Source organism: Haliotis rubra, unplaced genomic scaffold, assembly GCF_003918875.1.
Source record: "Haliotis rubra isolate DU_JTF1 unplaced genomic scaffold, ASM391887v1 Scf479, whole genome shotgun sequence".
Classification (NCBI taxonomy): Eukaryota; Metazoa; Mollusca; class Gastropoda; order Lepetellida; family Haliotidae; genus Haliotis; species Haliotis rubra.
This window is the reverse complement of record NW_025767167.1, coordinates 303,410-328,081: the sequence shown is the minus strand read 5'-3', so window position 1 is coordinate 328,081 and position 24,672 is coordinate 303,410. Positions and strand designations below refer to the sequence as shown.

Sequence of the window (24,672 nt, the reverse complement as noted above, 5' to 3'; positions counted from 1 at the left end):
ATCATAAATGGAAGAAATTAAATGTCTCTGTTTTGATGAAATATCTGAAAATCTCATATTTCATTTATTGTGGCCAAACAGTTCAAACTTGCACTGAACTGGAAAGGGTCATATTAGTTTATATATTTTCTTTTCAGGACATTGCTGTATTTGTGTCAAATATATTTGAAATGATGATTTTCGCAATAAATATACGACTCCAACATGTTGTATTGTATTTATTTTGTAAGACACACTATCGCATTCAGCAAGGAATAAAAGGAATTGTTTTGAAATAAAAGATCCTGCAATAAATGTCAGATGAAAAATGAATTTCATTGTTTGAAGACCCATTATATGATCTCATACTTTAAAACACATCATGAAATGCATGGTGAGCAGTGGATATGTCAATTTTAAACTTCAACTGAAGATGTCCAGCTTTCCTCAATTCACACAAAAACTGATGGAATCCACTCTTAAATACTTCCAGTCATCTTTCATGCAGTTTCAATAAAATAATCAACCAGGCTGTGGCAAAAATATATAATCCTCCGAACACACGTCTATTACATCATAGCCATTATTTCTGTGTAAAAGCTGTCCCGAGATTTTAAACACATTTCTTCAAAGCACTTGAGACATGTCAAATGCCGGTTGTAAATCGGTCCATTCTTGGGTGTGCTTGAGCAGATGGGGATTTTCTTCCAGCAAAAAATTCAGTTGACCTTCTCACCAGTAATTTCTTGAAGGTTTTCATACTTACAATATTAGTATCTATAACCATTTTGCTGTTATTCTTCTCTTGACGGGTTTATGGAAGTACTGATTTTTGTGATTTGTATCCCCCATTCCCCTACCAACCCTCTTGGACAGTAGCTGCTTACAAATATAATCCACACTGCATTAGCCTCTCAGACCAACAAAGTTAATTCTATTCTCAACAAAATACATTACAATGTGATTCTCTTCACTCAAATCACAGGATCTGTGTCACTGATGTGTCTCCTTAGATTCACATTTAATCGTCTCTCACTCCACACTGTGGCACTGCCATTCATCTTCTGTACAGAACAGGAGTTGTCTGCTCTCTCAGTCTTTGTCATAGTCTCATTCTATGCAGTAGTTGCCTGCCCTTGCTTGTAGGTGACACTGATGTCTGCTTTCTATGAAGTACTAAACATCTGCTCCATCCATCTTTGTTAAAGTCTCACCAAAATGCTGTATTTGCCAGCCCTTGTTCAGTGGTGACATTGATGTCTGATTTGTACAAAGAAATAGGCGTCTGCTCTCTTGGTCTTTGTCAGTCTGACCGAATGTAAAATATGCTGCCCTTGCTCAGTAGTGGCATTGATGTCTGTTTTCAATGCACAGCTATAGGCATCCCCAATATTGGTCTTTGTCACAGTCTCACCAAATCAAGTAGCTGCCTGCCCATGAACAGTGGTGACATTGATGGCAGATCTCTCAGTGTTTGTCACAATTTCAGGAATTGTCTCCCCCTTGATCTGAGGTGCCGTCTGCTTCTGACTGTTCGTGACCATCCTCCTTTCCATCCTCTCCATACTGAGTGAAGTCTGGCAGCTCGCAGCCCACATAAGCACCATTGTCCACACAGTGTCGAATCAGGGAGCGCCACTTGTCATCCTGCAGACATGTCACAACATTGGATAGCCAAATTAGTTCACCATTCTACTACTTGAGTCAGTGTAGTTTTACATCGCTTTTAGCAATATTCCAGCAATATCACGCGGGGGACACCAGAAATGGGCTTCACACATTGTACCCATGTGGGAAATAGAACCCGGGTCTTTGGTGTGACGAGCAAACGCTTTAACCACTAGGCCCTTAAAAATGTGACTGAGATAGTGAAGTCACTTCAGAATGGAGTCTTGGTAGCTATGGTAATTAAGGGACCTGGCCCCGATTTCTCGAAACAATCTTAAGTCTGAGTTTTGACTGAAGTTAGAGTTTTTACTCAAATTTGAGAAAACATATTTCCCAAAATGAAATAAAATCTATATTAAACTCAAACATAGTAGACAATTTGAGTTTGGTGAATAGAAAAATTAAGTTGTTTGGGCTTTTTTATTTTAAAAATGCAGCTGAGTTAAAAATTCAGCTGTTTCAAATTGTCAAACTCACTTTGAAATTTGAGTAAAAAACTTAGTTTGTTTAGAGAAATCGGGGCCTGGTCTAATTATCATTATAGAATGGAGATATTGTACCCCTGGATCACTGAGAAAGTTATACACATTGGTGGATGGTTGCTCTGAGTTCATCAAGACACTTCCAGCCGAGTTCAGGCAGATCAGAGATCCACTCACCTGACACAGAACGTGTGGGTTTCCAACAATGATGAGCAAGGCCTGGGCTCGTGTGATGGAAACGTTGAAACGTTTTGCATTGCTAAGGAATCCCAAAGTGTGACGGAGGTCGAAGCCTATCAGTTTCTCATTGGCTCGCACCTGTACAGAACATAAACAAAGAGTAATGAAAAACATGATGGAATGATTTCAGAAATAGGCAGTTTCACACCACTTTGGATTTGAACTGTGATTACAGAAAATGTTCCTATTATGGGACACAAGTCGGTGATCCTGTAAGAGCCATCCATTCTTTAACAGACTTGAGAATGTCTTCTATCAAATCTTATGAAATCCGATTCATAAAAAGAGTTCTTGAATGGCACTTAGAAGTTAAACGAACATGAATACATGACACATTTTTATGGATAACAACTTCTTATTGATTCTTTTGAGAGCTAATTCTTGCTCCTTCATCAGGTGAATAAAGTTGTTCTCCATAAAAACATGCCGTGTATTCAGAGATAGGATTTATTAAAATAAACGGTTATTTAAAGGCTATCAACAATCTTGATGAACATCCCGCTCACTGTTGAAATGATGATGGCCTTTCTCTCCTGTCCTTGAAACTCCTCCACAGATCCAACCTTCACCATGTCCACATCCAGTTTGTCTATCATTAGACGGATTTTCTCCACCTGAGGAGAGAGGGAATAAATTCAATATCACCTTCATGTCCAGACCAAGTCTGTCACTAAACGAATGAGATATGAACTCCGCCAGCACCAGCACTTACATACCTGTTTCCTGTAGGGGTGATGATACCAATGTCGTCCACTGTCAGTCTGTACTTACATACCTGTTTCCTGTAGGGCGTGATGATACCAATGTCGTCCACTGTCAGTCTGTACGTACATATCTGTTTCCTGTAGGGCGTGATGATACCAATGTCGTCCACTGTCAGTCTGTACGTTCATACCTGTTTCCTGTAGGGCGTGATGATACCAATGTCGTCCACTGTCAGTCTGTATTTTCGATTGTTCAACAGACTCTGGAGGTAGTGAACAACCTGGACGGTTTCCATGGGGTTGAACCAGGAGGGGCTGTCTGTTTCACGCATGTCCTCTCCCTGATGATTAAACAGCGGTGTTATTCTGCGCTTATAAAAATGTTGCATGATAACTGACTTCACTGCAATAATGTGGGGATACAAAGATTCTTATGGCTCATCAATGGGACGACATATATCTCTGGATACCTTTTGTTGAAGAAGTGATGAATGGGCCCACATTCTACTGATAATCTATTCTGTCACTGAATCCCATAAGGTTTTGTATGGGCCAACATTCTACTGATAATCTATTCTGTCACTGAATCCCATGAGGTTTTGTATGGGCCAACATTCTACTGATAATCTATTCTGTCACTGAATCCCATGGGATTTTGTATGGGCCAACATTCTACTGATAATCTATTCTGTCACTGAATCCCATGGGATTTTGTATGGGCCAACATTCTACTGATAATCTATTCTGTCACTGAATCCCATGAGGTTTTGTATGGGCCAACATTCTACTGATAATCTATTCTGTCACTGAATCCATGAGGTTTTGTATGGGCCATTCCACTGATAATCTATTCTGACACTGAATCCCATGAGGATTTTGTATGGGCCAACATTCTACTGATAATCTATTCTGTCACTGAATCCCATGAGGTTTTGTATGGGCCAACATTCTACTGATGATCTATTCTGTCACTGAATCCCATGGGATTTTGTATGGGCCAACATTCTACTGATAATCTATTCTGTCACTGAATCCCATGAGGTTCTGTATGGGCCAACATTCTACTGATAATCTATTCTGTCACTGAATCCCATGAGGTTCTGTATGGGCCAACATTCTACTGATAATCTATTCTGTCACTGAATCCCATGGAGGTTCTGTATGGGGCCTACATTCTACTGATAATCTATTCTGTCACTGAATCCCATGAGGTTTCTGTATGGGCCAACATTCTACTGATAATCTATTCTGTCACTGAATCCCATGAGGTTCTTGTATGGGCCAACATTCTACTGATAATCTATTCTGTCACTGAATCCCATGAGGTTCTGTATGGGCCAACATTCTACTGATAATCTATTCTGTCACTGAATCCCATGAGGTTTTGTATGGGCCAACATTCTACTGATAATCTATTCTGTCACTGAATCCCATGAGGTTCTGTATGGGCCAACATTCTACTGATAATCTATTCTGTCACTGAATCCCATGAGGTTCTGTATGGGCCAACATTCTACTGATAATCTATTCTGTCACTGAATCCCATGAGGTTTTGTATGGGCCAACATTCTACTGATAATCTATTCTGTCACTGAATCCCATGAGGTTCTGTATGGGCTTCTATGATAATCTATTCTGTCACTGATTCTACTGATAATCTATCACTGAATCCCATGAGGTTCTGTATGGGCCAACATTCTACTGATAATCTATTCTGTCACTGAATCCCAAGAGGTTCTGTATGGGCCATCTACTGATAATCTATGAGGAGGTTCTGTATGGGCCAACATTCTACTGATAATCTATTCTGTCACTGAATCCCATGAGGTTCTGTATGGGCCAACATTCTACTGATAATCTATTCTGTCACTGAATCCCATGAGGTTCTGTATGGGCCAACATTCTACTGATAATCTATTCTGTCACTGAATCCCATGAGGTTCTGTATGGGCCAACATTCTACTGATAATCTATTCTGTCACTGAATCCCATGAGGTTCTGTATGGGCCAACATTCTACTGATAATCTATTCTGTCACTGAATCCCATGAGGTTCTGTATGGGCCAACATTCTACTGATAATCTATTCTGTCACTGAATCCCATGAGGTTCTGTATGGGCCAACATTCTACTGATAATCTATTCTGTCACTGAATCCCATGAGGTTCTGTATGGGCCAACATTCTACTGATAATCTATTCTGTCACTGAATCCCATGAGGTTCTGTACCAACATTCTACTGATAATCTATTCTGTCACTGAATCCCATGAGGTTCTTGTATGGGCCAACATTCTACTGATAATCTATTCTGTCACTGAATCCCATGAGGTTCTTGTATGGGCCAACATTCTACTGATAATCTATTCTGTCACTGAATCCCATGAGGGTTTTTGTATGGGCCAACATTCTACTGATAATCTATTCTGTCACTGAATCCCATGAGGTTTTTGTATGGGCCAACATTCTACTGATAATCTATTCTGTCACTGAATCCCATGAGGTTTTGTATGGGCCAACATTCTACTGATAATCTATTCTGTCACTGAATCCCATGAGGATTTCTGTATGGGCCAACATTCTACTGATAATCTATTCTGTCACTGAATCCCATGAGGTTCTGTATGGGCCAACATTCTACTGATAATCTATTCTGTCACTGAATCCCATGAGGTTCTGTATGGGCCAACATTCTACTGATAATCTATTCTGTCACTGAATCCCATGAGGGTTCTGTATGGGCCAACATTCTACTGATAATCTATTCTGTCACTGAATCCCATGAGGTTCTGTATGGGCCAACATTCTACTGATAATCTATTCTGTCACTGAATCCCATGAGGTTCTGTATGGGCCTACATTCTACTGATAATCTATTCTGTCACTGAATCCCATGAGGTTCTGTATGGGCCTACATTCTACTGATAATCTATTCTGTCACTGAATCCCATGAGGTTCTGTATGGGCCTACATTCTACTGATAATCTATTCTGTCACTGAATCCCATGAGGTTCCTGTTCTACTGATAATCTATTCTGTCACTGAATCCCATGAGGTTCTGTATGGGCCAACATTCTACTGATAATCTATTCTGTCACTGAATCCCATGAGGCTTCTGTATGGGCCAACATTCTACTGTAATCTATTCTGTCACTGAATCCCATGACGCTTTTGTATGGGCCAACATTCTACTCCTGATCTATTCTGTCACTGAATCCCATGATTCTGTCCAACATTCTACTGATAATCTATTCTGTCACTGAATCCCATGAGGTTTTGTATGGGCCAACATTCTACTGATAATCTATTCTGTCACTGAATCCCATGAGGTTCTGTATGGGCCAACATTCTACTGATAATCTATTCTGTCACTGAATCCCATGAGGTTCTGATATCTATTCTGGGCCCATGACATTTCTACTGATAATCTATTCTGTCACTGAATCCCATGAGGTTCTTGTATGGGCCAACATTCTACTGATAATCTATTCTGTCACTGAATCCCATGAGGTTCTGTATGGGCCAACATTCTACTGATAATCTATTCTGTCACTGAATCCCATGAGGTTCTGTATGGGCCTACATTCTCCTCATAAACCAGTGGTTGATAGCCTGAGCATGAGTGTCATCAGGCCCCCCATTCCATTAAGAAATCTTAGTGTTGTGACTATCACAACTCTCCATTTAAGTATGGTATAACTGGCTTTGTACTAAGGTCGCTTTGTGATAATCCCCCATGTCAAGCTAGTGTTCCCATTTGCCAGTCAGCTTGAGATGACTCACCCTGAGTCCGTGGAAGATGACGGGGTGGTTTTTCCGAGGCAGCATGTCCCAGTCACACAGAGTATGAGTGAGGGCTGGGTCAGACACCACCTCCAGTTGGTCGAAGTAGAACAGGCGGGACGGCAGCGCCAGAATGGCAGGGTGAGACCGGTAGTTCTCCACCAACATGGTAACCTAGGTGACAGATATTGGTATGGTTACCTCAGAGATGAACACAGTTATGGTTACCTTGGTGATAGACAGTCATTGTTACCTATGTGAAAGATATAGTTATAGTTACCCAGATGATAGACAGTCATTGTTACCTATGTGAAAGATATAGTTATAGTTACCCAGATGATAGACAGTCATTGTTACCTATGTGATGAATATAGTTATGGTTACCTATGTGATAGAGAGTCATTGTTACCTATGTGAAAGATATAGTTATAGTTACCCAGATGATAGACAGTCATTGTTACCTATGTGAAAGATATAGTTATAGTTACCCAGATGATAGACAGTCATTGTTACCTTTGTGATAGATATAGTTTTGGTTACCTATGTGATAGAGAGTCATTGTTACCTAGGCTAGGTGATAGGCGTAGTTATGGTTACCTAGGTGATAGACATAGTTATAGTTATGGTTACCTAGGTGATAGACATAGTCATTGTTACCTATGTGAAAGATATAGTTATAGTTACCCAGGTGATAGACAGTCATTGTTACCTATGTGATAGATATAGTTATGGTTACCTAGGCGATAGACAGTCATTGTTACCTATGTGATAGATATAGTTATGGTTACCTAGGTGATAGACAGTCATTGTTACCTAGGCTAAGTGATAGGCGTAGTTATCGTTACCTAGGTGATAGACATAGTTATGGTTACCTTGGTGACAGACAGAGTTACATAGGAAAGCTTCCTAAGCTTAAACTTAAAATAACCATTCATTAAGAGAGTGGAAATATGAGAAATGAGTGAGTGGGCTGTCTATTACAACACTTCAGTATTTAAGTTTCATCAAAGCAATCCTCTTGAAAGATGAAAGCCCAAGTTGATGTTCGTTATAATAGTCTCATGTCTGGTGACACTTATTAGATTGTGGATGTTAAGTTGCACATTTCCTTTTGCAAAACTTACAATCTCAAGTGGCAAATTATATTATTTTCATCATGTGGTATATATAAAATGGGCCAACCAGCATGGAATCAAATCCACCATGATCTGCAAACAGCCTCTCATTCCTCATGTACAGTGACCTCTCCATTAGCCTTTCAAGGAAAGAGAACTCCAGGCCGTACATCTTGGAGAACTTCGACATGATCACTGGGCCCAGCTGTTTGGGGTCTCCTGCCAATACGATCTGAAACAACCACGAAATGGTTCCTGGAATCTGCAATGATCACTTGAACAATTATTATCGCTATCAGACAGTGCACCTGATCTCTTATTAGTCTTTTTGCTAACTGTAAACCATAAGAATGCTTTACCTAAACTAGCCGTGTCACCTGGTATGTGATATTATCCAGACAACTGGTTCTACTATTTACACAGTTTCTCTTGTTCACTCACACAAAGCGATACAATGTCATTTTCTTATCACAGAAAAATGAGCTTGATGAAGAGTAACCTTTAAACGAGCTGACCCCTTTCTACAGTGCTATTTGGGGTCCTCAAAATTCGGCTTATATACAATGACATACAGTATATGGTTCCAGGACAACTGAAGCTCAACAGTCTTGATAGTTTTCTCAGGTTTACAGGTTTACATGATGTCTACTGATTTATTAAACAATAAATTGAAATGACATAATTGTTGTGATGTTTTAAGTTAATCGGATCATCAAAAGGTATGAGCCAAAATGTACAAGCATGCATAATTTCACAAAGACACACCTAAATTATCTGTTTGGTGCCCAATGGTACCCTCCTAAAAACAATGCATTTCTACCCCTGGTATCAGCTCACCTGCCCGTCTGCTCCTGCCACAAGTCCTGTAGATATCAGACACTCCGGCTCTGTCGCCTGCCCTGCCTGAATCAGAAATACCTGTAAGTATCTACAGATATAGTGATCCTTTGCGATAGTACACCACAGAACCTGACCTGCCTTAACCAAATAGGTGAAATGTCAGCAAGTGCTGGGAGGAAGCCATATTCGTAAAGATTTTGTCTTTGAACGAGAATGTCCTGTGACCTTGACCTTGACACACATGTTATAATGTTTTTATTTAAAATAAACAGTGTACAAAGGTTACAATGAAGCACTACGACTGCTTCCTGATGTTGGGACAGCGTCTGCTGCACATCAGATTACAAATGTACACTAACAAAAGAAAGCCAACAGCACATACAGTCTGTCTCCAAATGAGATTGTTTGTTTGTTGTTTAATGCCGCACTCAGAAATATTCCAGCTATATGGAGGCATTCTGTAAATAATCAAATGTGGACCAGACAATCCAGTGATTAACAGTATGAACATCGATCTATGCAATTGGGATACAATGACATGTGTCAACCAAGTCAGCGAGCCCGACCACCCGATCCTGTTAGTTGCCTCTTGTGACAAGCATGGGTTGCTGAAGACCAATTCTAACCTGCATCTTTACAGGTTCCAATCGAGAACAACCAATTCCAAATAACTCAAAATCAGGATGGTCTATTAAATGTTAATACAGTACATTGCAATGAATACCTTGTACCAAACAAAATCTCCAGCAACTGACCCTATGACTCACCTCGTCTACAAACGCGTGAGTGAAGTGTCCGGCCTTCAGCCCCAGCATGTACAGAGACCCAGCAGAGTTGCATGTACACACAACAACGCGGTACCGTGATATCAGCTCAAGGTCGTCTCCATAGCGACAGTACTTCTCTAATACCTCAGGGACGTTCTGAGAAGAGAGACTGATTAATTCACAAATAATTGAAACAAACATTCATTGTGACCTAAGTTCTATCCATCTATAATCTTATATTTGTAGGGTATAAGTTATTTTTTCTGTGAAATGGAAGGGAGCCAACAGAATCTCTTGTTTTCTTGCTGTCTACTGACATGTTGACTTGCTTGGGAATTTTCAAACATAGTTGTTTGACAGAGAAAGTTCTACTTTATATTATTTAGATTTGTTTAGGTTTTCTTTGTTTAGGCTTAAAGATGTCTCAAACATGATCTATGGGATTGCGAATTGGACTCCTGGAGGGTAGGCAGAGTTGCTATTGTCTCTTGATGTAGGAAATCACCAAGAGCACATGAACGATGAAGATTTGCCTTGTGTGTGCCCATGTTGCTTATGTTTGATTGTAGCACATGCAAATCTAAAATCAATGTATGGTGTGCGAAAGGGACAAAATAATCATACAAACATACATAAGTAGTTATTATATGAATATATACGGCTAAATATCTTTGCTTGGGGCTACAAATCATAGGTGTTGCGTTACATTTTTCTATGTGTATATAATATGTTGGAGAACTACTGCCTAGCTAACAGTGCTTGAAATATAGTCTCACATGCTCTTTCTTTCTATTCTGTTCGCCATCTTAAATGAAGGACAGTCAGGTTGTTCAGAGCATCATTTTAATGTCCCCATCTTACCTCCAGGCTCCTGTTGAATGCATTCAGTCTCACCAAGTCAGACTCTTTCACCAAGCCACTCGCCACAAGTCTCTCCGCCTACAGACACGAGACAGAGTTATCACAAATGAGTTTCTGAATCTTAGAAAAACTTGGTAATGAAAATATATAATTCAGTTACCTGAGTACTATCACTGATTACATGTTGTATTATATCCTCATTCTGTCATCACTGCATGAACCCATTCACAATTGCAACTTTATTTCAGAAGAACCCATGAAGATAACGTGTTGGAATTTGTCTTCAGCAACCCATGCTTGTTGTAAGAGGTGACTAACAGGATCGGGTGGTCAGGCTCGCTGACTTGGTTGCTACATGTCATTGTATCCCAGTTGTGTAGATCGATGCTCATGCTGTTGATCACTGGATTGTCTGGTTAATTATTTACAGACCGCCTCCATATACCGGTAGCTGGAATATTGCTGAGTGCGGCATTAAACAACAAACAAATAAAACGAAGATGTATAAAGGCTCGAGTTAAGGATGTCGGTCTAACAATTCTTGTTACATCACGTCACCTCATTGTGGGGTGAAATCCTCAAGTCATGCAAATCTCAGGTGTTTATTATTGTGGTGACACCTGTGGGTATTGCATAAATCGAGGCTCGTGCTGTTGATCACTGGATTGTTTGGTCCAGACACAATTATTTACAGACTGCCGCGATCTGGTTGACACATGTTATTGTATCCCAGTTGTGTAGATCGATGCTCATGCTGTTTATCACTGGATTTCTGAGTTGTTTGTTGACTTCACACCTAGACCTTTTACAGTCAGATTCCTGGTTAACTTTTTAGTTCCAACCGGTAACACTATAGACAGGTACTTAAACACGCATTGATTCAAATGGGGTCAGTGAGTGAGTAAGGTTTTACGCTGCTGTTAGCAATATTCCAGCAATATCACTTCACCAGAAATGGGCTTCACACATTTTACCCAAGTGGAAATCAAACCTCGGTCTTTGGCATGATGAGTGAATGCTTTAATCACTAGGCTACCCTACCACCCCCTATTCAAATGGGTGTCATGACAATGGTAAAGTTACAGTGTTAACCAATACAAAATGGTACAAGGACTATACAGGTGGTACCGAGCACGATGACCACTTCAGCTGAACTTAACCCGTCTCATCCCTGGACTTACGAGAAGGTCTGCAGCACTGTTGGATGGCGTGGACGCTATAATCCGACTGGACGGGATCTGGGAGAACACCTGGAGGATTGCCTCCACCATCGTCATCGTCTTCCCTGTACCTGAAAAACAATGTCTTCAGTAGAGGAGTGAGTGAGTGAGTGAGTTTAGTTTTACGCTGCACTCAGAAATATTCCATCTGTATGGCGGTGGTCTGTAAATAATTGAGTCTGGACCAGACAATCCAGTGATCAATAGCATCAGCATTGATCTGCCTTTGGGAACCAATGACATGTCAACCAAGTCAGCGAGCCTGACCACCCGATCCTGTTAGTCGCCTCTTACAACAAGAATGGGTTACTGAAGACCAATTCTAATCTGGATGTTCACAAGTGTGAGGAGATTATGATGAGATAAGGTCAGATCAAGCATCTTCTTGTTTATACTGCAGTTGCTAAAACTTCCTGTCAAGGTCTCTGTCCCCACCACGATACTGCTCTTTATCTTACCTTCATATGAAATACTTTAATTTCATTGGTTAGTGATGCTTAACAAGTTTCTGTGTCATCCCTCCCAAACTGTCCGCCGAAAATCTGTATCGCTAACAATCGTATGACGTCATAATATGACGCATGCAGTGTCCGGGGTTCAAAAACCATTCGATTAGCTGTTTTGAGTTCACTATGTACAGATTTATTTTACCGACTTTCACTGCTTTATTTAAACTATTTTATACATTGAGTCGTTTGCACACTCAACTTAAACATAATTAACCATTTTCATAGCAGTGTTAAGCTTGTCAGAAGATGTTTCACTGATTTAAAACATCCAGTCGAGAGGCACACGCCATTTTGTTTACATGTCATATAGTTGGTAGCGATCTTTAAAATAAAATAAAATGATGTTTTGTACATTTAACATGGCGGTAAGATAAATACTGCTACAACCAGGATACAACCACTCTCTAAATGTACAGTATCAGGTGGTTTCAAAACAGTGAAAACATGGCAGTCCATTCCTGTGAGATATGGTGTTCTGCATTTTCCCCTAAATATTAGACCATTTCACCCTTGATATCCAAATCCAGCTTTTCTGTGGGAAAAAAGAAACAGGGAAGAATACTTGGCTAACTGATATCACCCAGGTATTTATCCCAAGAAGTCAACCCAAAATTGGTGCAATTAGGAATTTGAGCTCCCGAAGATAGAAAAAATTCGTAATTTCCCCAAAATTACTAATTTCCCCAACAAATTAGGGGGAGTGTATCCGTATAAATTGTTGCACTCAAAAGGAACAAACTTGAGTCAGGATGCCATTCTTTTCACATATTACACATCACGATCCTTACACAACTGAAACCGGTTTGCAGTACTCGGCTGCAGTGTTTGTGAATGGTAAGTGAATAAAATAAACAGTGCGTGGAATTTATCAGGAAGCCTACTCAACTTCCAGATTACTTTCTACGTGTTAACAATTTGAGAACTTCTGTAAATAAAGTGTTGTATTTATAAAAATCGGAATGAATTTGGCTTTGTCGGGATGGCGGAATCGACATGTATTTTTCGGGATGATTCCGATAAATTCGGGAGGGTTGTTTAAGCCCAGTGTAAGTAAGAAAGTGTGCAAAGGCCATGGAGCATGTTCCCCTTTGACATAACAATGTTTTCTTGTCTATTCTGACAAATATCACATCCAAACACATAACCAAATGTATAACTAAATTCATCCATACCTGGTGGCCCAAATATGACATAAGGCAAAGGCCGACTCTGCCCGAGGAGAATCTTAATAACAGCAGCCTTCTGTCTGTTGTTGAGACTTCTGTTGAAAAACTTGACTTGATCCTGTGTCCATGGGTTGATGTTTGGCAAATATGTAGATTTACCGTTTCTGTCAGTGCCTTCCTTGTCTACAGAATTTTTGTTTTGTGGATGACAGTTACCATTATTTTGAGTGGTGCCACCAAAGCCAGTGTAGCTAGCCTGGAGTTTGACAACATCTTGCGCTCCAGATGGCTTGGAGAGTTGGATCTGTGGCATTTTGGTTTGAAGATAAGTAGGAAACAGAACTGGAATTGGACAAAAAAGTATCAAAAGAATTTCAAAAGCAAATAATATAAAGCAGTGCTAAAAGCAGTGTTTAGTGTGTCCTTTAGTATTCAGAATACTGAACACTTTCTATCTGCAATACATACTGTTCACATGATTTAATCTAAATCCCCAGTTAACAAAAGTAGGGTTTAGGTTAGACTAATATCTAGTCTCTGAAATGAACATATTTTGCACAAACAAACGGTTCAGCTTCGGAAAAGAGCACTACCACCAATTTCAGGCTAAGTCAAACTTGTTGCCATGGAAATGCCAAAAATATTTTATTCAGAATTCCAAAAAACTACCAAAAGGCACCAGTACACCACCAGACCAATCTATGTGCCAAGTTTGGTGAAGAAATAGTGAACGGTTTTAGAGTTCAGCTCCGGAAAAGAGCACAACCACCAATTTCAGGCTAAGTCAAACTTGTTGCCATGGAAACGCCAAAAATATTTTATTCAGAATTCCAAAACTACCAAAAGGCACCAGTACACCACCAGATCTATCTATGTGCCAAGTTTGGTGAAGAAATAGTGAACAGTTTTAGAGTTCTGCTCCGAGAAAAGACAAATGTGCACGGACGGACGGACGGACTCCATTTTAATACCCCCCTCAAAACGCGTTGCGGGGGTTAAAAAGGAGCCCAGAAATTTTCTTAATTTTCAGAACTGAGGTAATCTAGACTTTTGCCACACATTCTAGTCTTGCATGGGCTGTATTGGGTATATTTGTTTTGGGGTCTGTATGATAATCTCGGGGTTGGTGTTTGTTTTATTTCACCAGGTTCAATTATCAACTGGTCCACCAATTTCATTTCTCCTCGAGCTATGTCCCACAAAGCTACCATAGTTCTATGACAGTCGTATGTATATGTTATAATCATCTTAGCCAACTCACAGCTTCATGAAACAGGGCCCAGAGGCTTGGCATAACTCACTGGATTAACAGTTTTCCATAAAAATATAATTAGAAGTATTTAATGTAACCTCAATGCCATAAACCCCCAAACTTGTAAGATATAAACATCCCTCCAGAATCATAAGTTGCAGATCATTTGACCTTCAGCAAATCAAGGTGATGTCAGATGTGTTATCAGTACAGTAGGTTACTGGTGACCTTCAGTCAGGGGAGGTAAATATTCCCCTTGGTACACAGGAGCTATTGTTGGTATGAAAATGTTTGCTGGCTGGAGGAATCTGAATGCAGTATTTGACACATGGGATATTCTTACAATCACAACATTGTTAAAGTTGTCCCCATTTACCTGTGTCCTTGAGATGGCGGACAGCCAGTGAGACGGCCTGGTGACATCGGCGCAGCGACGTCCTACATAAACACAACACTGTCAACACATTACTTCATCTACCTAAACAACAGTGTAATTAACAGGGAAGAAGAAATACTGTTTGCGTTTCTTTCAGTTACTTCCTGTTGCTATAATATCAGTATTCTTTTGTTTAGCTTTGCCCTCTATATTACCTTTCATTTGTTCTCATCTTTCAGGAGGCGGTGGGTAGCCTAGTGGTTAAAGCGTCCTCTAGTTACGCTAAGACCCCGGGTTTGATTCCCCACATGGGTGCATTGTGTGAAGCCCAATTCTAGAGGCCCCCACTGTGATTTTGCTGGAATATTGCTAAAAGAGGCATAAACCCAACTCACTCACTCACTCTCATCTTTCAACTTGTGATTCCAATAATCCTGTGATCCAAGATACAAGAAATACTGGCCAAAAATCATATTTACCTGTTAAACGTAAACTCCACATTGTAATCCTCTCCATTGTACTTTCCCTGGAATTCTGGATTGAACTTCAACAGCACTTCGCTGCTGTGTATCTGTGAAAAAAGTATCTGCCTTCAGTCGTACTGTTATAATTAGTTCCTTCCATGCCTTCTGATTGGTCAGATAGACAGAGTAAGGTAGTAAATCAAACAAAGACAATATAAATAAAAGGCAGGTAATTTGAGATCACAAGAATCATAGGAACCCGTGAGATATAGAGAATTAAGGTATTATATCTATACATATAATCCTTAAAATTCTGACTTCCCGCTAAACAGACATACCCTACCTCCAAAAAAAGTAATGAGTAACACAAACATATTTTGAGTTGTCTTTCAACCTATTGGTCAGCAATAGATATATAAACCGGAAAACAAACAATGTGGCCAAATCATAGCCAGTGAGCTTCACCTCATGCACAAAACCCTCGTAGCAGGGTCCATCAGGGTCCCCTGGATCGGTGAGGATGATCTTGTCTCCAATGAGAATAGAAGGTCGACCTTCAGCAAGGCCTGGGACTTGGAGGGCCAGGTATTCCCCGCATCGACGTAAACACACCTGCAACATGGAGGATCAAGTCTACAATAACCATATTATTCTGGAATTAATGTTTTCAATTATTATTACAGTGTTTATTTCCATTTCAAGTGAAGCGTATATAACTGTTATCTATAAAATGAAGTAAAGCTTTTGAAACCACTTGTCAGATTGATAGGAGCACGGAGAATAGAACAGATCACTTTGTGTGTAAGTTTTATTCTGTTTGTTGTTTAATGCTCCACCCAGCAATATTCCAGCTATGTGACTGCAGTCTGTAAATATTCGAGTCTGGATCACACAATTCAGTGATCAACAGCATGAGCATCGATCTACGTAACTGGGGTACAATGACGTGTCAACCAAGTCAGCAAGTCTGACCACCCAATCCCGTTAGTAGCCTCCTACAACAAGCATGGGTTGCTGAAGACCAATTCTAACCCAGAACTTCACAGGTGTTTGAGTAAGTGAATGGGGTTAAATTCCCTTTTCTCAGCAAGGAAGACAAAAAAACACAATTTGCAGTGCAGTGTTGCATCTCATTCCCTGTTTGGATTTCTCTCAGCATTAAAGGCACAGTTGTATAACTATTTGTACTTTTCATGCCATATTCAGCATTAAGAAGATGACACGAGTCGATATATGTGATATCAAACGACACTATGTCTGGGGCAGTAGGATAGCCTAGTGGTTAATGTGTTCGCTCATCACGCCGAAGATCCGGGTTCGATTCCCCACATGGATACAATATATGAAGCCCATTTCTGGTGTCCCCCGCCGTGATATTGCTGGATTATTGCTTTAAAGAGGCATAAAACCCTACTCACTCACTCACTCTCTACATGTCTCACCCTGTGGAGATCAAACTGCCTGATGTCAATCTCTTGCTGTATTTCCTCCAGGTGCAGTAGAGCTGAAAACTTCTTTACGTAGTTGTCCATGGTCAGTACCTGCCATTTCAGTATTTGTTTATCAATTACTACATGTTCAACCAAAAGCTGAAGCTGAAAAAGATATGTCCGTTTCCTATTACATGCTTTTTAAAAATAGGGTTGGTGGGTCGGTTTTATCTTCTTTTTTACTTTTTTAAAATATTTTTTAGTGGCACCAGGTGGGCACCTGAGGTCTTCAAGAGTACCATATCATGTTGTGACAATGCCTTATGATGAAACATTGAAAGATTTCTATATAAAATCATTATTTATGTTATTTATTTGCAGATTTGGTTAGTGAGGACCCATTATACCAATTCAATGCAAACCATTTTAGCCCTACGTACACTGAAAAACATGAATATATCATAATCGAATTGGATGAAAATGATGAGTTGAAATGCACTCCAGTCATGATATTGACTTTATTGATAAAGATTTAGTGTCGGGTGGGTTAGGATAGGGTCGGTCGGGTTACCGGAAACGGACATATATTTTTTTGGGGGGGGGTGGCTTACACTCATAGAATGAGTTTGGATGTTTTTCCCAAGCAAACCTATTCATTTTGCCAGCACATAACACAGGAACTTAATTACATTGGTTGAGTTTGTTATCTTCTGCTCGAACCTGAAGCAACACAATGTAGGGTTTTGAAACTTGTTGAAACTGCGAAGTTAACACAAAAAAATCCATTTTCTCAAAACTTATACTCACTAATTTGCTGAGTGCTGTACAAACAAGATATCAATACATGTAAATTACTGTATGCACTATCATACTGAACTGGATACTTTATACATCCTATCATTTCTTAGAGCTACAGAATCTCCACACAAAAGTATGTATTATCAAGGGTATATCTGGTTCTGGCTTTCTTTTGCTATCTAAAACTGCGTGGTAAAGAAACAAAGCTGAATCATTTTTAGAAAACCGATACTGGATTGGCAAAGGAACCATGCATTCTTCAAGTCAAAGTTCATTCAAAGTCAACTGACAACCTTTCATGGAGACGTCCACAGATCTTCAGCCAGAGAGGTGGTATATCAGAAAAAAGATCTGACTTTAATCACACTACATTACGTCTGTTCATTTCAGATAACGTAACTGTAAATGATGGATAATGATAGATCAGCTTGCTATATTTCTAGGTGAAAGTTCCTATGGCAGTTCACAAATGTGAAGGTTATTTACACACCTGTGCCAGTTCAGGGACGAGTTCAGTGAGCTCACCGTCACACCAAACACACTGACGTAACCGTTCGGGAACTACAAATGATGGAAGTTTCTGGGGCAGCTTCATCTTGTTCTGAAACCTAGAATTCATCACGTTACAGTGAAGTACAAACAACAGACATCTATGGACATTTTGGTACAGTATTTGTCCTACTAATTTGTCCAATTACCTAAGTCAACTGGTAAGTGTGCACTTGGATTCTTATCCTCAACTCCCTGGGGATCATAGCACCTTAACTGCCTGTGAGGAAGTTAACAGTCACAGAATATTACCATCTCATCCTACCGGGTACCCATTCACTGCTTTGTGAGGAGGCATGTTCCAAGGAGAGGCCTGTGCATCAGGAGACACCAATACAAGTTAACAGTCACAGAATATTATTGCCTCATCCTACCAGGTACCCATTCACTGCTTGGTGAGGAGGTATGTTCCAAGGAAAGACCTGTACATAGGGTGAGGTGAAATGGGGTTTAACGTCACACTTACAATATTTCTCTCATATGACCACGTGCATGTTTGTGTATGTGTGACTGCTTGTACCAGCCCAGACTTAAAGGTCACATGCAACGTAAAACACAACTTTGCAGATTCTGATACCTTTCGGTATGGACTTACCGAAACAAAGCGTCAAAAATGCAAATTCAACTTATAAAGTTGAAAAATAACGCGATGAAAAAAAACGTTCAAACGTTTCACTAATTTTCCCCAGACTTTTCTGGGGAATACGGGTTTCAACAGCTGGGCTGCGCTCATAGCACGTGCGCAGTGAAATAGGTTCGCGCAACTTGGAGTGAGTGAGTGAGTGAGTGAGTTTAGTTTTACGCCGCACTCAGCAATATTCCAGCTATATGGCGGCGGTCTGTAAATAATCGAGTCTGGACCAGACAATCCAGTGATCAACAGCATGAGCATCGATCTGCGCAATTGGGAACCGATGACATTTGTCAACCAAGTCAGCGAAACTGACCACCCGATCCCGTTAGTCGCCTCTTACGACAAGATAGTCGCCTTGTTATGGCAAGCACATGGGTTGCTGAAGACCTATTCTACCCCGGATCTTCACGGGTCCGCAACTTGGAAGCGGGCTGTCTGGTGAATACTCGGTTAAGGCTTTGGTGTGAGCTATTTTCATAATGTTTTGTTGATATCTCACAGGCGCGAGCTTTTTATATGTTATGACAGTAAATAAACTGTTTATATAATTTCATTTGTCTATTTCACCACACGTTCTTCTTACCGAGTCACTTTCTCAGTTCGATACTTAAAAGCAATGTCATTATTTAGCGTTGACACAATTTCTAACTGTGATATAGATATGTCGCTGTCACAGACAAAACTCAATGTCTTGTTTTATGGACACCTGTGTGTCTGCCTGCCTGTCTGCTAATGACAATATTCAATACACAACTGCGATCACTGACCACATGCAATTTGAACTTAACACCAATCAGGCTATACACCATAAACAAAACGCATTGATTTATGGCCCGAGTTCGGTCTCTGTCATATTATGTAATTACACAGACAGGCAGGTGTGATACTTGAACACATGACATGTTATGATGTCTGTTGATTGCAAAATGTTATACACAAAAAATGAGCATGTATTTACAAAACCCAACATCTCAATATATACACACACAATGAGCCGTGAAGGCGGCATCTGCTAATGAACCAGCCGTTACACTTGAGTGCACACCCACCCGCTCTGACTGGGTTCGGTATCCGGCTGCTTCGTTTCGAGGGAGGTAAACCCAAGTACAAAATATTGCACTTTTGATTTGCGATTATACGCTTATAATTTTGTTTATTTGTTTTTTCATAATCAGCAATGCATATTATATGTCATGAAGAAGTGATAATTGTGTTTTAATTATGTTTGATTTTTTGGTTGCATGTGACCTTTAAGCTTGTTTTATAGTGCTAGCTCACTGAGATACCATGCCTCAGTTAAGCATGAATACCCCACTCAGACACATTATTCTGACTCTGAGCCGACCACTTCTTACTTTACCCATACATGCCGAGTGCCAGGCAGGGACCAACAAGTACTATATTTCAACACCTTTTGAAGCAGCAGGGGATTGAACCTGTGCATAGGGAGACACCACTACAAGTTAACAGTCACTGAATATTACTGTTTCATCCTACCCAGCACACATTCACTGACTGGTGAGGAGGCATGTTTCGAGGAAAGGCCTGTGCATAAGGAGACACCAATACAAGTTAACAGTCACAGAATATTAATGTCTCATCCTACCGGGTACCCATTCACTGCTTGGTGAGGAGGCATGCTTCCAGAAAAGGCCTGTGCATAAGGAAACACCACTAAAAGTCCTTTAGCAAGACCGAAGTCCTAGAAATCTTCAGGAGTCATGCTGCCGAACACATTACCCATCCAAACATTACCCATCCAAAGATTTTCCAAGGCCAGCATTACTCACCCCCTGGAACCACTGTCCTGCAGAGGTGCAGTGATAGGGTGACTGTCCGCCTGTGTTTGCAGTGATCGCGTGCTTGTTTTGGCGGTGAATGTAAGTTCTCTGTTAAAAATCTAGTCACCATTTGTGAAAGACGAACAATATCATTTAAATATTAACATTTCACAAATGCAAAGATGTTGATGGTTATTTGTAGAAAGTTTTAAGTTGCTAGGTTAAACATGAGGAAAGCCAGCAGCGATTATCCGCAGAACATACCAGGAAATGGTGTCAAGAGGAACCATTTTTTGAAAATTTTCTTGGGGGTCAGGACATGCCCACAAGCCTCCCAAGAAGTCTCATGTACTAGCACGTCCAGTTGTGCCTACACTTCATTTCTTTCCTGGGTACGCCCCTGGAGGGATTTCAACATTGTGAGCTGGGGGTCCATTCATACTAGGAATTGCAACAGGGTAAAGTGGGATCTATTTATATACGGATAAAGTGGGGATCAATTCACACTAGGAATCTCATCCATGAACATGATGAATGAGGAAGTATCTCTCACCTCTGTGGCCTCTGACCTGGGATGACCCATTCACCTGACCCTGCAGCTTTGTATTGATTCACTTTGTGTGGGTTAGACCTGGGAAAGGAAGGAAAGATACATCATACAGTCAGTCTATTAACTATATACAGGGATATCTAATCTAAGACACTACGTCACTTCTAACATCATACTTCACACGTTTATATCCACAGTCTTCTTTGACTTTGGACTGACTGACTGAGTTTGGTTTTACGCCACTTTTAGCAATATTCCATCAACATCACGGCGGGGAACACCAGAGTGAGTGAGTGAGTTTAGTTTTACGCCGCTTTTAGCAATATTCCAGCAATATCACGGCGGGGGACACCAGAAATGGGCTTCACATATTGTACCAATGTAGGGAATCGAACCCGGGTCTTCGGCGTGACGAGCGAACACTTTAACCACTAGGCTACCCCACCGCCCCCTTTGACTTTGGAAGGAACCAGGAGAGTCCTTAACCACTGGGCTACCTCATCGGCCCTATATATAATAATAAAGAAGTTTTTATCCATATAACTATGCCCCTTTATTTCCAGACTAAATACTTTGTATCTGTTGTTTCCAAGAAGAAAGATAATACCATGGTTACCTACCTGCCTCCATCATCACTGGAACAGGGTACAACTTGTGTGGCTCGCCAGGAGCACTTCCCCTGGTGGCTCTCTATAGCGGTCACTTTCACCCTGTCCCGCTTCCTTGGACGGTAGTTGTTGACACACACCTTGGGGGTAAAATACACCTCCCCATCAACATACCCATGATCCTCCATCGCAGCCGAAACATCTCCGACAAATGTCCATTGACGTAAAGGCTCAACATTTACAGCCCATACTCTGTCCTCATCTTCTGATACTTTCACTGCTTCCAGCTCGGCTGTGACCCAATCGCCTCTCCAGGGTTTGAAATTCTCCACACAGCTGTCTATTTCAAACTCAAGTTCACCATTAATCATCCCGGTTTCATTCCCTAGTTGTGTTATTTTACCAACACAAGCTGATTTGGGTTCTGCTTCAGCTTCTTCCTCCTCATCCTCCCATGACTTGGAAACGACTGTTATTTCTTCCGCATACCAGCCCCCATTTTCATACTGTTGCTTAGCAACAACAGAAACAGCATCGCCAACCCCTGGCTTATGGGAACCCTGTGAGTCGTCTAAAGCAAAATAGATTTCTCCATCAACAAGGCCATGTTCACCAAACACGTGTGTCACTTTGCCGTCAAAACGTCTGGTTTCAAAAGCCTCAATCTCTTGCTCCTCGATAATGAAAGAGGAATCGGGCCATTTTGATTGTACCTCATCTGTTCTGGTTTCTGTGTTGTCATCCTCAGTATCTTCTTGATTAAAGAAGTAGTTAAATATATTTCCCAAAGCAGAAAACATTCTGTTTTATACCAACATTGATCCTGAAAATAGACAAGATATTATTTTACATTTACTTCCTACAGAAAACAGCCAACATTAAACAACATTTGTGATCGAACTGTAATTGGCAATTCATTCAACAAAAACACTTTCTTTGGGAATTCAACAATTAAATTTTTCATCCAGGGAATAACGCATCCAGAGAGTGGAAAGATGGTGGAACCAACCTTGCCACGTCATTCCAAAAGGCCTTAACAGATGTTCTATCGTTATCATGCACTATGGGGACAAAACAAGGTCTGGTTGGCACTGTGTCTGAGAACACTGTGTGTTAAAGGTCACATGCAACGTAAAACACAACTTTACAGATTCTGTTACCTTTCGGTATGGACTTACAGTAATAAATGATCAAAAATGCAAATTAAAAAATAACACGATGAAACCCACCCCGCGAAATCAGAGTTCAAACGATTCACTAAATTCACCCCAGCTGGGGTGAAAAGTGGTTTCAACAGCTGTGCTGCGTTGCACTGCGCTCATGGCGCATGCGCAGTGAAAATGTGTCTGCCTGCCTGTCTGCTAATGACAAAAAGCAATACACATCTTCGATCACTGATCACATGCAATTTGAACTTAACACCTATCAGGCTATACACCATAAACAAAACGCACTGATTTGTGGCTCATGCACCTGTATTTACAAAACCCAACATCTCTATACACACAAAGAGTGTATCGGCAAATGAACCAGCCAATGAAAGACTTCGACGTGAAAGACTCCGTGACACTTAAGTGCACGCCCATCCGCTCTGACTGTGTTCAGTATCCCGGGTGCTTCATTTCGAGGGAAGTAAACCCAAGTACGAAATATTCCACTTTTGATTTGCGATTGTACGCTTATAATTTTGTTTGTTTTTTCATAATCAGCAATGTATATTATATGTCATGAATAAGTGATACTTGTGTTTTAATTATGTTTGGTTGCATGTGACTCTTAGTAATGTGCCATGATATCTCAGTTATCTACAATATAATATCTGCATTAATCTAGATCAGTACATATATGCAAATACAGGCATGCAGCAATTCACACATACAAGTGTAAACATTACATTACAGGTGCAATTATGTTGAACGTAAAGTTTAACCCATTTTCACCTTTACCTCACTATGCGAGTGTGAGATTTTTATTACAGTATTAGAGGCCTCCAGCCCAAAGTACATGTTTTGTCTGACAAACCACCATTCACAAAAGGTTTACATAACAGTGAGTGAGTGAGTATGGTTTTATGCCACTTTTAGCAATATTCCAGCAATATCAGGGGGACACCAGAAATGGGCTTCACACATTGTACCCATGTGGGGAATCGAACCACGGGACGAGATGAGCGGACGCATTAACCACAAGGCAACCTCACCGCATCACATCACCATGCATGACACAAGTCCATGTCTGAGGAACTTGCATGTTACAAGTAGATGTTCTATGATACATAATCCTATTCCAACAGTTCAACAAGGCAATGAAACATGGGTTAACATCCCATTCAAAATTATCACTCTTATATCAGTGGTATGGGTGATATGCACACACGTGAGTGGCTGCATGCATTACAACAGATTAATGCCAATTAATTTTATGGCGCTTGCTGACAGAGCTACCCAAGTACCCTGCCACAAATTTTACCCCCTGTGCTTTGGTTTAGGGTTTTGGAGGAAGATCACTTTGGGAATGCAAAAGTATGTTGTGCAAAATCAATAGCCTTACTCTGTCTCTCTGCTTATGACTGAAATTACACAACTTAATACACGTTGTACAGATTCAGCAGAAACCTCTTATCAATATCATTATGGCCTCTGGTTTCAGGTTTTGCAAGCCTGTTAAGTGACTCGAATGAGGAATGAGGAAATTGTTTTTCACGTTGATTAAATTATTGAAATATTTCTGGAACCACATTTCCTTGTAGTTCGAAGGTAAGATAAGTTGTTGATCAATCACAATAAATCAAATAGCCATTAATCCGGGCGCACCCTTGCAGTGACCAGATGTTACGACATTCTCACATGCGAGTTGAAATTAAAGGGGAATTCCCGCCTTCCCAGACTTCCGCATTATT

General features: G+C 40.5%; 1 protein-coding gene across 3 annotated transcripts; it reads right to left on the bottom strand.

Annotated features, from left to right (window-relative positions):
• Positions 1-205: 205 nt before the first annotated feature.
• Positions 206-24,659, bottom strand: LOC124290948 (RNA helicase Mov10l1-like). Of its 3 annotated transcripts, none has more exons than XM_046727794.1 (19): positions 24,599-24,659; positions 21,786-22,596; positions 21,169-21,246; positions 18,142-18,259; positions 16,866-16,964; positions 15,889-16,035; positions 15,439-15,530; positions 14,960-15,021; positions 13,338-13,673; positions 11,618-11,727; positions 10,437-10,514; positions 9,576-9,731; positions 8,806-8,871; positions 8,036-8,200; positions 6,854-7,027; positions 3,265-3,414; positions 2,876-2,983; positions 2,307-2,447; positions 206-1,626 (listed from the first exon to the last, which is right to left on the bottom strand). In XM_046727794.1, the coding sequence occupies exons 2-19, from the start codon at positions 22,571-22,573 to the stop codon at positions 1,465-1,467; spliced, it is 3,030 nt and encodes a 1,009-aa protein (XP_046583750.1). In that variant the 5' UTR covers positions 22,574-22,596; positions 24,599-24,659; the 3' UTR covers positions 206-1,464. The 3 variants fall into 3 exon arrangements, with proteins under 3 accessions (XP_046583750.1, XP_046583748.1, XP_046583747.1); XM_046727792.1 differs by having other exon boundaries at positions 24,587-24,650; XM_046727791.1 differs by lacking the exon at positions 24,599-24,659 and adding an exon at positions 24,324-24,578.
• Between the last annotated feature and the right edge of the window lie 13 nt (positions 24,660-24,672).

What these genes read in the sequence shown, in the direction of transcription:
- LOC124290948 (XM_046727794.1), bottom strand. Translation starts at nt 22,573, where the DNA reads ATGTTTTCTGCTTTGGGAAATATATTTAACTACTTCTTTAATCAAGAA. An exon ending in CCAGGTCAGAGGCCACAGAG is followed by an intron (nt 18,260 to 21,168) that starts GTGAGAGATACT and finishes GATGAATTCTAG; the next exon opens with GTTTCAGAACAAGATGAAGC. An exon ending in GTGGATTTGATTCCATGCTG is followed by an intron (nt 7,028 to 8,035) that starts GTTGGCCCATTT and finishes TCTGTCACCTAG; the next exon opens with GTTACCATGTTGGTGGAGAA.